Consider the following 12,841-nt stretch of genomic DNA (forward strand, 5'->3'; position numbering starts at 1 on the left):
CGCAAAATGAGCTCCTTTGCGAAGCTCTCCACAAAGAGCAGCCACAGCAACAGCAATACCGGTGGGAATAAGGAAAACAAGGCACCGGCTGGAAAGAATGAGAAACATCAGCAAAAGCAGCACAGAAAACCGATTGTACCGTTTCAGAGGACAGATCGGATACTATTGGTTGGAGAGGGTGGGTTATCCCTTTCTACCCTTCACTTTTCGTTATTGTTTGCTCGGAATGGCGTGCGTATGTTGCTGCCTTACGTATTATCTACACGGAGATTGCGAACCTACCTGCCGGCAAGATATCGAGATTATATATATATACATATATACTTACTGATGCACGCCCATCAGCTTTCTGACAACCTACTCACTCGCGCATTGCTTTATCGTTATTGCTTCCTCGATAGAATATCACATATGCATCCATGCCCAAATAAGGAATACGCCCTGATGACACGAAGACTGACATTTCTAAAACCAAAACAGGAGACTTCTCTTTCGCCCATTCCCTAGCTACGTATCACCGATGCAGACACCTATTGGCAACATGCTACGACTCTGAAAAGACACTCTACACCAAATACCCTCAAGCCGAGAAGAATATCGCCGACATCCTTGACGGCTTGTCGAAGCCCAAGGATAGCGAACTCCAAGGCCCGAAGGTGCTATTCTCCGTTGACGCGAAAAAGCTCGGCTCTGGACTGGGAGGAGGGAAGAATGTCCGAATTGGATATCCCAGAAAAGACCGGGAAATACCTGCCTGGAAGAAAGAAAAGAGTGCAAATTCCGGGATGGATAATGAGAGGAGGGATAAGGCTGGGCCCTGGGATGTGATATGCTTTAATTTCCCGCATGTAGGTGGAATTTCGACGGATGTGAACCGGCAGGTTAGGGCGAATCAGGAGCTTCTAGTTGCGTTCTTTAAGGCGTGTATACCCCTTTTGGCAGGGAAACTCGAGGAGGTTGACGACGACGACGACGATGAAGAGGAGCATGCAAGGGGTTCTGATGCTGATGAAAATGGCTCTGGTGAGGACGCGAGTGAAAAATGCGATGATGACGACGGCATTGTTAAGGCGAAAGACGAGCGGAGGACCGAACCCGGTCAGATATTGGTAACGCTCTTCGAGGGAGAACCTTACACGCTATGGAATATTAAGGACCTAGCGCGACATGCAGGGTTGCAGGCTGTGACGAGTTTTAAGTTCCCGTGGGCGTGCTATCGTGGATATTCCCACGCACGAACGCTGGGGAAAGTTGAAAGGAAGGATGGTGGAAGAGGAGGGTGGCGAGGTGAAGATAGGGAAGCTAGGACGTACGTGTTTGAGCTCAAGAACGATGAGCACGTTGTGTCTGGGGCTTCTGGAAAGAGGAAGAAGAGATCAACAGAAACAGACGATTCCGAGAGTGATTAGTATTTGCAACCTATATGTACAACATTCAATATAATACCCGCTATTTCCGGCCCCAACGTCCGTATAAAGGCATGAGTTAAAATGAAGCTCGCAAACCATGCATGCCGTTACATGATGTACACTTTCTTCATTTCACTCTCGTCGTATATCTGACCAGTTATAGGATCTTTGACTTTGCCCACTTCGATAGAGCTGAGTTTCTTGCTCATGTCTAGCAACCGGTGAAGACCGTATACTCTGCCGTTTGGCAAGACAATTGGATCACTTTCGACGGAACTTTTCGTGTGATGGGCGTACGGCAGATTCCGAGCAAGCTCATTCAGCTCTGTTGAACATATAGGGCACACGGAAGTAGTGGTCGAATGAGGGTTAGAACTCGAAGAGGTGTAAGCTGAGTGACACGAGGGCGTCTTCAGGGCGGAAAGGCCGGCTGATAAAGCGATATGTATTAATGGCCGAGAAGGCAAAGAAAGAAGTTCATGATGCGTGCGAATGAACAAGCCAGAAAGGTACATCCACCGTTCAGAGGCATACATCGACTAGGACATGTTAGATCAATCCGGTTTCGAAGACAAAATCAAAATACCTTGTAGGGCTCGGCTTTTGTGTCTGGAGGGAAAGCAAGCAAACCAGCAGCCCGATGAATCTCGGCTGATTGAGTCTCATCATATGGGGCGAGATACTTTTTGGCATGCACCATTGCATCCACAACCTTTGTTCTGTCTCTTGTTCTGATCATTTCAATATACTGCTGCAACCGTAACTCGAACTCCAGGTTGTACTGCACCCACCAAATTAGGCTCCGCATAATGGAGTATCAAGAGAGTTAAATGTACGTACCTGGCTCTTTTTCAAAGCCGCCTTGTTCTCATTACACCACTGCAAAGCGTCCTTGGTTTCCCCATGGCGCAGGCTTTCGGCGATCCGCTGACACTGTACAAAGACGTTGAGATCCACAAGATCCTCGATGTCTTTTTCTCGGGCAAGTTGTTGAGCACTTTCGGTATACCCTGACCGCAGCATATGGTCAATTACGAGTCTGTCTAACCGGACTCTCGACCACTGGTCGTATTTGACGTCAGTCAAGCTGGGAATGTGGTAGAGTTGATCAAGATGTTGTATACGTTTCCTCGACTGGAGATGGACCTTCTTCTCTTCTTGGTGCAAACTCTCCATCTTCCGCTTCAGGCCTTGCATGCGGGATATCATAGCGTCAAGTGTGGCAAGGGTTTGGTCAGACGTCCGGTCGCTGGATATTGCGGCATTCGCCGAGTCTTTGAGTGAGGGAAGGGCATATTCCTTTTCCCGTTCAATAATTCGCTGAATAGACTTGAGATTTCTTCGGGCGAGCTCATGGGGTAATCGGAGAAGTGGTTGATCCTGTTAGGGGGATACCGTGTTAGTATCCAAGTGACGTGCATGAAGCGGGGATGGGATGGGGTGTGGTACTAGGAGGAGGTGATTCTCCGCATTGAGCTTCGTTGACGTGAGCTCTGCGGCCATGGTAAAGATGGAAGCTCCGTAACCTCTGGGAGACGGGTGCGTTTGTATTAACTGAGTGTATATATGTGAAGATCTGGTAGTGTTGGATTGCTGCAGCGAGCCGATAATGGGGTCGGCGTTGTGAAAGAAGTATGTCGCTGGTTGGTCGGTCGGCCGCGGAGAGGTCACAACACCCTAGCCAGATTTAAGTAGAGTATTTAAACCTCACTGGGCAAAATTGCTTTGTACACTTCGTTCATCTTCACCATTTACATCGAGTTCAACTCGAATTTTACATTCATTGTGGCGTATTTGTCTTAGAACAGAATCTGGTACATGTTATATAACTAGCTGCGCGATTACCGGACAATGACATGTGTAGAAACCAGACAAATCAAAACTCATTTCCTTTTAAACCGAAGACTCCAATAAAAGAAACAAATATGATACAGGAACCCTGCCAGAAAACCGCTTTGTCGGAAGCGAAGATTTATTTGCCACGACAAGTGTCAGAATTTGGCAAGTGAATTCCTGGAACGACTTAATCACTCTCGTCGCTGTCATCCTTCTCCTGCTTGGACTTCCTTCGCTCCTTCTTCTCCTTCTTCTCCTTCTTCTTGCGCTTACGCTCAGCGCGCTCTTCAGCAGTTTCGCCTTCATGTCGCTTGCGCTTTTTCTTCTCATCGTCCTCCTTGGAGTCATCAATCTCCATCTTAGAATCGTTTTGCTCAGGCGAGGATTCTTCCTTGGGCGCGACGTCTTGCTTGGCAGCCACATCAACAGCGGGTTGTGCAGAGTCTTCTTCTGGTGCGCTATAATCCTTGTAGTCGGTCTTCCATTTGGCCGGGGTGGCTTCATTCATTCGTCCGTATTTCTGAAATCAAGGTTAGTATAACTAAATTTCATGCCTGCAAAGAGTGAATTTCCTTACGTCAAGTTTTCCGGACGACTTGAGCTTCTTCTTTTCTAACGCAACAGGACCCAACCCCCACCTGCGAGGGTACAGGTCACGTTCCATGATACAACGTTTAACCTTGGCAACGACGCCGTGGTCGCAGGTAGAAAGTTCCACGGTTGACATCTGGGCAATGCCGATTGCGATAGCCTCACCCTTGGTGGTCATAAGCACAACCTCCTCACCGAGCTCGATATTGGACTCTGTAATTGAGCTTAGCAACCCGAACTCACAGTACTAACGCTCAAATAGAATAGCTTACCAAAACGCAGGAGACCGGGAATCATAAGTTTAGCACCGTAGCAAACGGCGTTCACTGCACTGTCCTTCACGACGATACGCTTGTAAGTTGTGAGAAGAGACTCTAAGGGCTTGATGACTTTGCGCAGGTAGGTTTCATCTCGTTGATTATCGTATAGCCATTGGGCATCCAAGACGTCGTGCAGGGTGACCATGCCCTTGTTTTCATCCATAGCTCCACTTCGCACACGTCTCAGTTCCTGCATGTGCGCGCCAACACCAAGAAGAAGTCCAAGATGAACACAGAGGGTACGGATATAAGTACCAGCTTCACAGCTGACCCAGAAAACACCAAGGTGCCTATCATTGTCGAACTCGTAGAGCTTGCTCTCATGGATTGTCCTGATGCGAAGCTGGCGCTTGACTGCAGAAATCAAAGGTGGGCGCTGGAAGAGAGCACCTGTGAGAGTTTCGAGGGCGCGCTTGAATTGAGCCTCTCCACCAGGAATTCTGTCGTGGAGGCGGATAACACAAACATACTCTTTTCCGGCACCTTGCTGGGATTTGACCAAACGAGTAGCACGATCAATGCAAACAATCAAGCAACCAGTGACCTTGGGATCAAGTGTACCGCTGTGCCCAGTCTTTTCCGCCCTATTTCAACGAGAAGGATATTTTAGCACACTGTGTTTGAAAATGATTCCTTAAGACAAGATTTACCTCAGTATTCTCTTCATCCAAGCAACAACTTCATGACTGGACGGGTTTGAGGGCTTATCGAGGTTGATAACACCGGAATTTATGTACGATTTCAAGTCTCGCTTGAGGGGAGAGGATCCGGCGGGAATGGGAGTGAAATGTCCAGTCCTGACCATAACTAAAAAGTGAGATCAGTAACAGCTACTTCTGCCAAATGTAACAAGAATTCAAGCAAAAGATTTATAGAGACCGAAGAAGAGGATTAACAAAACATACGCTTCTCATAATTTTTGAGCAGCAGCGGCCAGTCTTCCGTGCTAATGTTGGAGGTTGAAGCCTCCGGCTTGATTGTGTAGTCCACCGCTTCCATGGCCATTGCGACTGCTATTAATAACAGGCTGGCTCACTGTAGGTAAGGAAGACTGCTGAATGTTGGTGTTGAGGAAAAGTACGAGAAATGCACTCCCTGGGCCCAAGATTTTGTTCTGTTCCGAGTGAAGAAGATCCAGAAAAATTTCAAGTGCGACAAGAGCTCCAGTGACCAATCGGGTTAGCGAATACAAAACTTCTAGTCACGTGCCATCCTCCGAGCTCAAAAGAAAAATTGAGATTCATTACTCCGTACATTTATGACAAAAAGCATAGAATATGCAAGTGCAGGTTTTAGCATCAAGAACTTAGACTGTATTGTATATTCATTGATTTTGCAACTTTGCTGATGGTTTATGACGGGTAGCTTGGTACACGCTCTAATTTCCACCGAGTCTGCGACCTGAGCCTCTGCTATCCCAGACAGTTCGGACAGACGACGCCCAACCCCGGGGACCATTCTCTCCTTCGTTCGGAGGCCGGTAGGCTTGACCGTACACGCGTTCCTGGCCTCCTCGCAACGACCCGGTAAACCACCTTTGAATGAATGCTGGTGTGACAATATAATTCTTCCCTCCACCAAAAGTTGGATATATGCGGGTCACAAAGTCATACAAGTGGGCGGCCACTATTCCAGTGAATTCAATAGACGCGGGATACCACCCCTTCATAACGAAAGTTAGGGCAAGCCTCGCCCAAGGCAGAAATAAGGTGGGTATCTCGACTACGAAGAACATGGTTCTAGTACCCTTGTTATCCTGAGAGTACGTGTAGGCGAATGCCAGGATCAAGGCTGAAGGAAATTAGCATCGGACAAGATATAAATCTCGCAACAAACTCACCCTGCGTGAATACCCCGGCTCCCAAGTAAAAACCTGCGGTAAGCTTCACGCTGTTAGCATTGGCCGGGGTAAACTGGCGTCGCTGCAACTGAGTGGGAAGGCATAAGTGTTACAAGTCAGGTATATGGCTATGTAGGAGCACTGTCTAGAGTAGTGTAGGGCACCAAAACCACCTGCGTAAACTGGTTCATTACGCAGGCTATCTCACTGGTAGTCCCACCTCACCCACACGTACATGGCCCTGTAAGGATCAAAGAAGTAGGTACCATATGCAATGCAGGGGTGATCTTCCTCGGTTCCAGGAACCGCTTCAGCTAGAATGTGGCTGGGCGGGCAGATATGCGAGGTTTGATATAAGGCATGAAGCAAAAAGTAGAGTGTATAACAGGGATAATAAATGGTAATTTATCTGGTAGATACATTATACCAGGGTATCTTGGACTTACCATGATAACAGACGCAATGAAAAGCACATAGACGAAAAAGCTTCCAGGATTTCTGAATCGAGGCGAGCCAAATTCAAGTCTGCTGGAATATGTGTACACTACGGTACATTAGCGCAAACGACAAGAAACCCCCATGTTGACCGGCATACTGAAATAAAGGTCAAACACAAAATTCAGCTTTGGATCTGTCAAGAGATACGGAGTGCACAACCTCCATATCTCGGGACAAAAATTCAAAAGAAGTCGAGGAATAAAGGGGACAAAATAGTAGCTGAGGGTTTGACTGTGAACTAATGCCGACTCAATAAATGTGAGTGCAGTAAGTGTCCTGGTTGAACCATAAATTAGAAGAGAAACAACCTCTAGAGGGGAATGGTACATACCTGGCGACGGGAGGAAGAGCCCGAAAGTCATCCATTGCTGCTGAGATAAGTAATGAATTCAAATAACGATCTATATCAAATTGAATATCGTGATCCGTGGGATTGCCCTCGTCGTTGACACCACATTCTGTGTCTAGGTACCACTAAATTGTTTGTGGGACAACAAATGACCAAAGCCGATGGCTGAGAAGAAATGGAGGAAAAGGGGATCGACCTCGACATTTAAGCGACTGTCTGGCCTTTTTGGTAGATTATTATTCCGTTCCGCTAGAGCCTTGCCGACCCACAATACGGAGTAGTACTACATATACTACATAAGGTAAGAGTAAAGCTGCGGCAGAGTATGGTCGGCTCTTCTGTTTAGAGGTAAACAGTATCTGCACTGCTATTCTAATTTCACTGAGACATTCACCGAGATAGCTGTTGTATCGTTTGTCATCCAATGCATAGAACGCAGACTATGTGATAGGCAATGAACAATGGTAAGAACGCCATCGAAATTTTCTGCTTTATATGCCGTGTGATTGGTGGGTGTACTGAGTAATTTTAAGGTGTCTATAATGTACTTTACACTTTCTCCTAGCTTATCATTGGTATGAAGCGTAGGGCCAATCTGCAACGCCGCCAACGTGAGCAGTGCCTCGGACGGCTGCACCTCCGTCTTTTGCCTCGATCCAGACGTCCCAGGCGTTTTCTCTGGTTGGTTTTGGCTTGCCACATATAGTTAACTCCTCTTCCACATAGAGGGGTGCCAGATTTTTGTAATCAATGTCGCTGATAGTCAGGCCAGTCCCATGTAGATGGTGGCGAAGGGCCGTAAGAAGAAGAGCCAATGTCAAAGGACCATGCACAAGTAGGTTCCGATAGCCTTCGACGTCTCGTGTGTAATCCTTATCAAGATGAATTAAATGTGCATTGAAAGTTAGGGCCGAGAAACGGAAAAGTAGCGCCCTAGTAGGCTTGATCTGATAGCGAAACTTCGGGTTTGTGGGAGCTTTGATGGGGCCAGAGCGGGTTAGCTGCTTCACTCTGTAGCATTAGTTGAGTTCTACACACATTTAATTGTTTTGGAGACCTGAGAGAACTTCGCCTTATCCCGGTCTAATTGGTCGGCGGTTTTATCGCGCATGAACATCAAGTTCCTGCCCTCGACGACTGGGGCGTGCTCTCCCATATCCTTGTTATCACTCCTCCATATTCGTTTCCTTATGTCATTTTCAGTCTCGCCTTCCCCCACGGTGTTTATTTGCCTCTCTATTTTGACAAATATTTTCTCTTCTCCCTGTTGGCCTTTGACAATAACATCGCGGATTCCCTCAATACATACGGCGCGGTGGCCGCTTAGCATCAGTTTATTTGTATCTGCAAATTTAACCCCACCGCCGACCCATAGGCGCCTATTGAAAGGCGCACCAGGAGAATGTAGGGTATCGGTGCCGTCGGGTAAGAGCTGGGACGGCGTGACTTGTGGAGGGAAGTAGACTAGGTGGTGGGCCGGCGGTAAAGGCGAAGGCCGACTGATAGTTGGAAGAGTGGTTTGTGTTCGAGGGAATGTGTCTAAATTGGGAAAGAGGCCTGTTAATGTTAGATCCAAGAGGTGGGAGGGCTGAGGATGAAGATAATCAAAGAATAAAGGAAGCTGGCGGGATGTCAAATCTTGGTATAAACGTTCCGGTAGCGAGGAGGCATACCCTCGTCTCGCACAAGAATTGCCCCGCTGATTAGCTAAGCCTAGAGGCCGTGATATCGTCGCCTTCTTCATGGCGGTAGCCTCGTGGCAGTAGTTGTACGATCTCAAAAGGCCCATATGACATTATTCCACAGCTCTGTGGCGGAAGTTTGACTTGTTTGTTTACCAATACAATACCGTACCGGTACCCCAGAGCATCCCACAAATGATCTGCAGGTTGAGTTAAGACAGAAATAATGCTCGAACGCCGAGGCCTCGTTGCACTGGGCCTCAGCCAAAGCAGGGAGTCTTTCACCATCACTACGATCGAAAGGGAGACCTGTTGATGACTCCATGGCTCCTCTCAAAGTAACGTTCCTAGGGCCCGCGGCATCGTTTTCACACCAGGTCAGGCACAACCAATTCGCAATTGAAGCCCTTCGGCGTCGTTAATAAAGGATTCCAGGCCGCCGTTGAGACATTTGGGAGCTCCGTTGAGCTTATACCTTGTCTATCGTTTGCGGATGCTATCGCTGCCGTTCAGAATGGAGGGGCGGACTATGCTATCGTTCCTTTTGAAAATTCAACGAACGGATCGGTCGTTCAAACACTGGATCTCCTCGTGGATCGCAATGACGATTACAGCGACGTGAAAGTGTGCAGCGAATATTATCTTACAGTACACCACTGTCTTTTGGCTCGAAAGGGCCTCTTTCCTGCAGGGCAACGCGACTACAGTTCTATCACTAAGCTCTATACACATCCGCAGGCATGGGGTCAATGCGAGAAATTTTTAGCAGAACACTTCAGAGGCGTGGAAAGGCAAGATGTATCGTCGACATCAAAGGCTGGCGAGACTGTGTTGGATACAACAGCCGAGGTCAACGCCGCCATAGCCAGTGGCTTTGCGGGGCAACATTACGGTCTGGATATTTTGGAGGAAAATATCGAGGACGCAGCCAGTAACACCACTCGTTTCTTAGTGCTGAGGAATGTGAAGTCAAACTATCAAACTCACTTTAATCCTGAATCTGACGGACAGTCTATTGCCCAGAAACAACCTTTGGCTGTCCCCAAAACGGAGAAAACGTTGATTTCATTCATGGTTCCCCAGAACACCCTTGGGACATTGGCAGATGCACTGCTGATCTTCAAGGACTATGGGATGAATCTTACGAGCATAAGTACGCGACCAAGCCAATTACAAGCCTGGAAATATGTGTTCCTGGTAGAAAGTGAGACCGATCAGAACAAGGAAGTTGTACCTGAAATCATGAATAGCCTGAGGAAGGCCACTGAGAATTGCAAGCACCTGGGGACATGGGCGAATCGGCTTGTGACTACCTGACAATAGGATTAGCATTGGTCGATTTATCACAATTCATACGCAACGGTACTCTCATCCCATCTTCCTAGCAACTGCCCGAGAAAGCTAATCAGCTTTTTACACTTTGGTTATGGAGGACGATAAAAAACAAAATGTCTATTTGTAAACCAATTTTTTTAAGAGTATTATAATACGACGCAAGTTCAACATAAACGAGAGCAACTCTGGTTCCAGAGGGTTGCCAGAACAAAACAATTTAACTGCTAGTTCAAAACGCATAAGCGCAACAATTCGCGGTGTGAATGGTTGTAGATTTATGCGTGACGAATCCACCATCCTTTTGCGAATTACACCTGGTCGTTGGCCTAGAGTGTGTAGGCAACATCGGTGACCATGCTACGGAGGTTGGATGGCCCTAGAGCGTCTTAGAACAAAACATATCGAGTTGCTGAAGATATGAGGGCATACCTCTGAGCAGCTGCACAAAGCTGTGTCCAGGTCGCATCACGGTATCCACCGCGAAAGCTACGGTTTCGCCTTCCGAGCCGCGTTTATAATGCATCGGGCGAGCCGTCAAAAGATCCGTTTTGGGAACTTCTGGCCTTTCATCCTCGCTCCCTGCGAGGCCGCTGAACCGTCAATCTGGAAAGGTTGTTAGCACGGAATCGACAAAAATGGGGCTGATTGCGCTTACCGTCGTAGAATTCATCCTCGTCATCATAATCAGCAAGTTGTTCGAAATTAACCTTGTACCGGAGAATTGCTCCGATACCACCAAAACCCTTCACAAACTGATTTCCTTCGCTGGACTTGTCCGAAACGAACTCCAAAGTGGCTCCAAAATCTTTGTATCCTTCGGCGAGCCACTCAAGGAAGGAGCCTTGGTCCACAACTTCCATTTCTGTGCCGGTTTCTTTGTCAAGGAAGAACTCCTTATTTTCCTCCTGAGCCTTGGTGGTATGAACGGTCACCTCGGAACCCTCAGAGTTCTTGAGAACCCATCTAGTGATATCCAAGTTTTCGTACACGATCAGGGTTTCGCACGCGCCTAGTTCTAGGGCCTTGAGGGTATCCTCGACACCGTAGCAGACCTTTCCTGTGTCTTGACTGATTTCTTCGAAGTATTTCCCGATAAGTTTCTTTTCTTGGACGAACTTCACATTGCTCAGAGTCTCGGATGAGAGCTCGATCGCCTGGTTGAAACCATTCTCTCCCCCGTATGACACATCAACGACTTTGATAACCTTCGCTTGGAGTCGCTGGTCAAACATATCGGACTGATTTAAGTCATTTTTGAAATCCGCAGAACCAGCGAGGATCAGACCGGCAACGTTCACTTTGTCGTTGGTGATGTAATTCTGCACAGCCAACTCGGCAATCTTTCGGACATAATTATGACGCTTTTCCTCTCGAAGACGCGCGAAACGAAGGGCAGACTGACCACCACGGCCGTGTTTTTTAGGTAGATCAACGCTCAGCTTCTGAAGGATTTCTCTTGTATTGCCGCTCAAGGTACCAAAGAGTGCACCGTTACCATCCATAATAATGAAACCAAATTTCTGGTCTGACTCAAGCAGTTCACTCAGGGCCTCTGTATGAAACTTGTTGTCACAGAGGTAAAGAGATGTATTGATTGGCTTGAAGGGCTCGAAATCGATGTTAATTTTTCGTTCCTTTCCTTCAGAAGTAATGATTTCACCACAGTAGACAACTAGGCCGTTCGGGGGAACTTTGTTATAAAGTTTCAAACGTTGTTGAGTAGACGTAATGGCGGAGAGGACAGAGAGACGGTTTACACGAGATTTGATATTGGAGGCAGTTCCCTATACACGAATATTAGATGCTATTCATGTTCGCTTTGGGGTCGAGGATAAAACTGACGAATTCTTCAGCCAACATCTTTGCTGCTCTGGACACCTGGTCCTTAGGAGCTAAAGTGCCAGTGTTAGTGAGTCACCATATACCGGTTTTTTAAAAGACAGGATACTTACGAATGATGAGGGAAATCATTGATGTTCCATTTCCTCGGGCAGCCTCGAGCCGCTTGATGAGCTTCTTGATCTTCCATATCTCAATATTCTTCTCGGCCTCATTCGCCTGCTGGACCGCGCTCATTTTGGGGGAGGGCAACGGTGCTGTATGGCCCTAGTTCGAAGCTTATAGATTGGCCACCTGGTTCTTGGTCAAACGTTAGTGCCATCATTTGAACAAAAAAAAAAAGAAGGCTTCCATGGGCTGACTGATTTGGGAGAAGGGGAACACCACGAAATACTAGGTCAAGAATAGGCTACCTCTAAAACAAGAAAAAACAATAGGAATAAACGACGTGACATACCTTGAGGCTGATCGATTTGCCGTCCAAGTCCAGCGGGGTGTTTAACAAAATTCGTCAGGCACAGTGGGGTGGCAGCCGCATTGTAATTTATGAGGGGGCGCCTATGACGGATGATGTAAGCTCGCTAGGGATCATAGTTAGTTAGTACACTAGTTAGTTACGGAGTACGTAGTGAGTGAGGCACAACTTCATGTACCTGATTATCTAATGTACAATGCCACTCCAAAGGCCTGACTCACTGAACTTTGCTTGCATGTGTCATTACTGGAATCGAAATAGGAGAAAACACTCTTATAAGAATGGTGCAGACTGGCTTGAGAAACGCCATTCCAATATGACCCAATCTCAGTGATCTGTAATCTTGGTCCCGCCCACTGCAGTGTCAGTCCAATGTTCGACAATCCTACCTACTAGCAATACCCATACTTAATGGAGAGAGTTCAGTTATGATAGCTTATATCTAGAGCAACAGCGGTATCCGCAAGCCATGGGGCTGGTCGAGTGGGATCTGGGATGATAATGATATCTGTTAACAACCCCCAGGTTGGCATAATACGTGACATAGACGATGTAGATGTGGAATTTTACTGCGATATTGAAAAGGGGAATGTCAACCCTTCTTAGGAAGATTTATTCTGATTAGTATCCTGGTTATCAGCAGATACCTATCCTAAACAGTCCTTCC

The 12,841-nt window shown here is 47.2% G+C and overlaps 7 protein-coding genes across 7 annotated transcripts; 2 read left to right on the top strand and 5 right to left on the bottom strand.

The window, feature by feature from the left end:
- Positions 1 to 6: 6 nt before the first annotated feature.
- Positions 7 to 1,409, top strand: APUU_70428S (25S rRNA (uracil2634-N3)-methyltransferase; the record flags this gene model as incomplete). Its single annotated transcript, XM_041695299.1, has 2 exons — positions 7 to 178; positions 481 to 1,409. 2 exons carry the CDS (start codon positions 7 to 9, stop codon positions 1,407 to 1,409), a joined length of 1,101 nt encoding a protein of 366 aa, XP_041561044.1.
- Positions 1,410 to 1,516: 107 nt separating this feature from the next.
- Positions 1,517 to 2,912, bottom strand: FYV10 (FYV10 family protein; the record flags this gene model as incomplete). The annotated part of the gene is made up of 4 exons (XM_041695300.1): positions 1,517 to 1,948; positions 1,996 to 2,190; positions 2,250 to 2,789; positions 2,859 to 2,912. The coding sequence occupies 4 exons, from the start codon at positions 2,910 to 2,912 to the stop codon at positions 1,517 to 1,519; spliced, it is 1,221 nt and encodes a 406-aa protein (XP_041561045.1).
- A 520-nt stretch (positions 2,913 to 3,432) lies between these two features.
- cbf5 (pseudouridine synthase CBF5) lies at positions 3,433 to 5,161 on the bottom strand (the record flags this gene model as incomplete). Its single annotated transcript, XM_041695302.1, has 5 exons — positions 3,433 to 3,765; positions 3,823 to 4,049; positions 4,109 to 4,740; positions 4,807 to 4,963; positions 5,062 to 5,161. 5 exons carry the CDS (start codon positions 5,159 to 5,161, stop codon positions 3,433 to 3,435), a joined length of 1,449 nt encoding a protein of 482 aa, XP_041561046.1.
- Positions 5,162 to 5,534: 373 nt separating this feature from the next.
- On the bottom strand, positions 5,535 to 6,860 carry APUU_70431A (uncharacterized protein; the record flags this gene model as incomplete). The annotated part of the gene is made up of 5 exons (XM_041695303.1): positions 5,535 to 5,947; positions 5,997 to 6,039; positions 6,443 to 6,540; positions 6,592 to 6,770; positions 6,826 to 6,860. The coding sequence occupies 5 exons, from the start codon at positions 6,858 to 6,860 to the stop codon at positions 5,535 to 5,537; spliced, it is 768 nt and encodes a 255-aa protein (XP_041561047.1).
- Positions 6,861 to 7,412: 552 nt separating this feature from the next.
- On the bottom strand, positions 7,413 to 8,587 carry APUU_70432A (uncharacterized protein; the record flags this gene model as incomplete). The annotated part of the gene is made up of 2 exons (XM_041695304.1): positions 7,413 to 7,819; positions 7,882 to 8,587. 2 exons carry the CDS (start codon positions 8,585 to 8,587, stop codon positions 7,413 to 7,415), a joined length of 1,113 nt encoding a protein of 370 aa, XP_041561048.1.
- Positions 8,588 to 8,848: 261 nt separating this feature from the next.
- Positions 8,849 to 9,842, top strand: PHA2 (prephenate dehydratase PHA2; the record flags this gene model as incomplete). The annotated part of the gene is made up of 2 exons (XM_041695305.1): positions 8,849 to 8,902; positions 8,961 to 9,842. 2 exons carry the CDS (start codon positions 8,849 to 8,851, stop codon positions 9,840 to 9,842), a joined length of 936 nt encoding a protein of 311 aa, XP_041561049.1.
- Positions 9,843 to 10,458: 616 nt separating this feature from the next.
- SUP45 (translation termination factor eRF1) lies at positions 10,459 to 11,936 on the bottom strand (the record flags this gene model as incomplete). The annotated part of the gene is made up of 4 exons (XM_041695306.1): positions 10,459 to 10,463; positions 10,516 to 11,644; positions 11,703 to 11,752; positions 11,813 to 11,936. The coding sequence occupies 4 exons, from the start codon at positions 11,934 to 11,936 to the stop codon at positions 10,459 to 10,461; spliced, it is 1,308 nt and encodes a 435-aa protein (XP_041561050.1).
- Between the last annotated feature and the right edge of the window lie 905 nt (positions 11,937 to 12,841).

This window comes from Aspergillus puulaauensis, chromosome 7, assembly GCF_016861865.1.
Source record: "Aspergillus puulaauensis MK2 DNA, chromosome 7, nearly complete sequence".
In the NCBI taxonomy this organism is placed as follows: Eukaryota; Fungi; Ascomycota; class Eurotiomycetes; order Eurotiales; family Aspergillaceae; genus Aspergillus; species Aspergillus puulaauensis.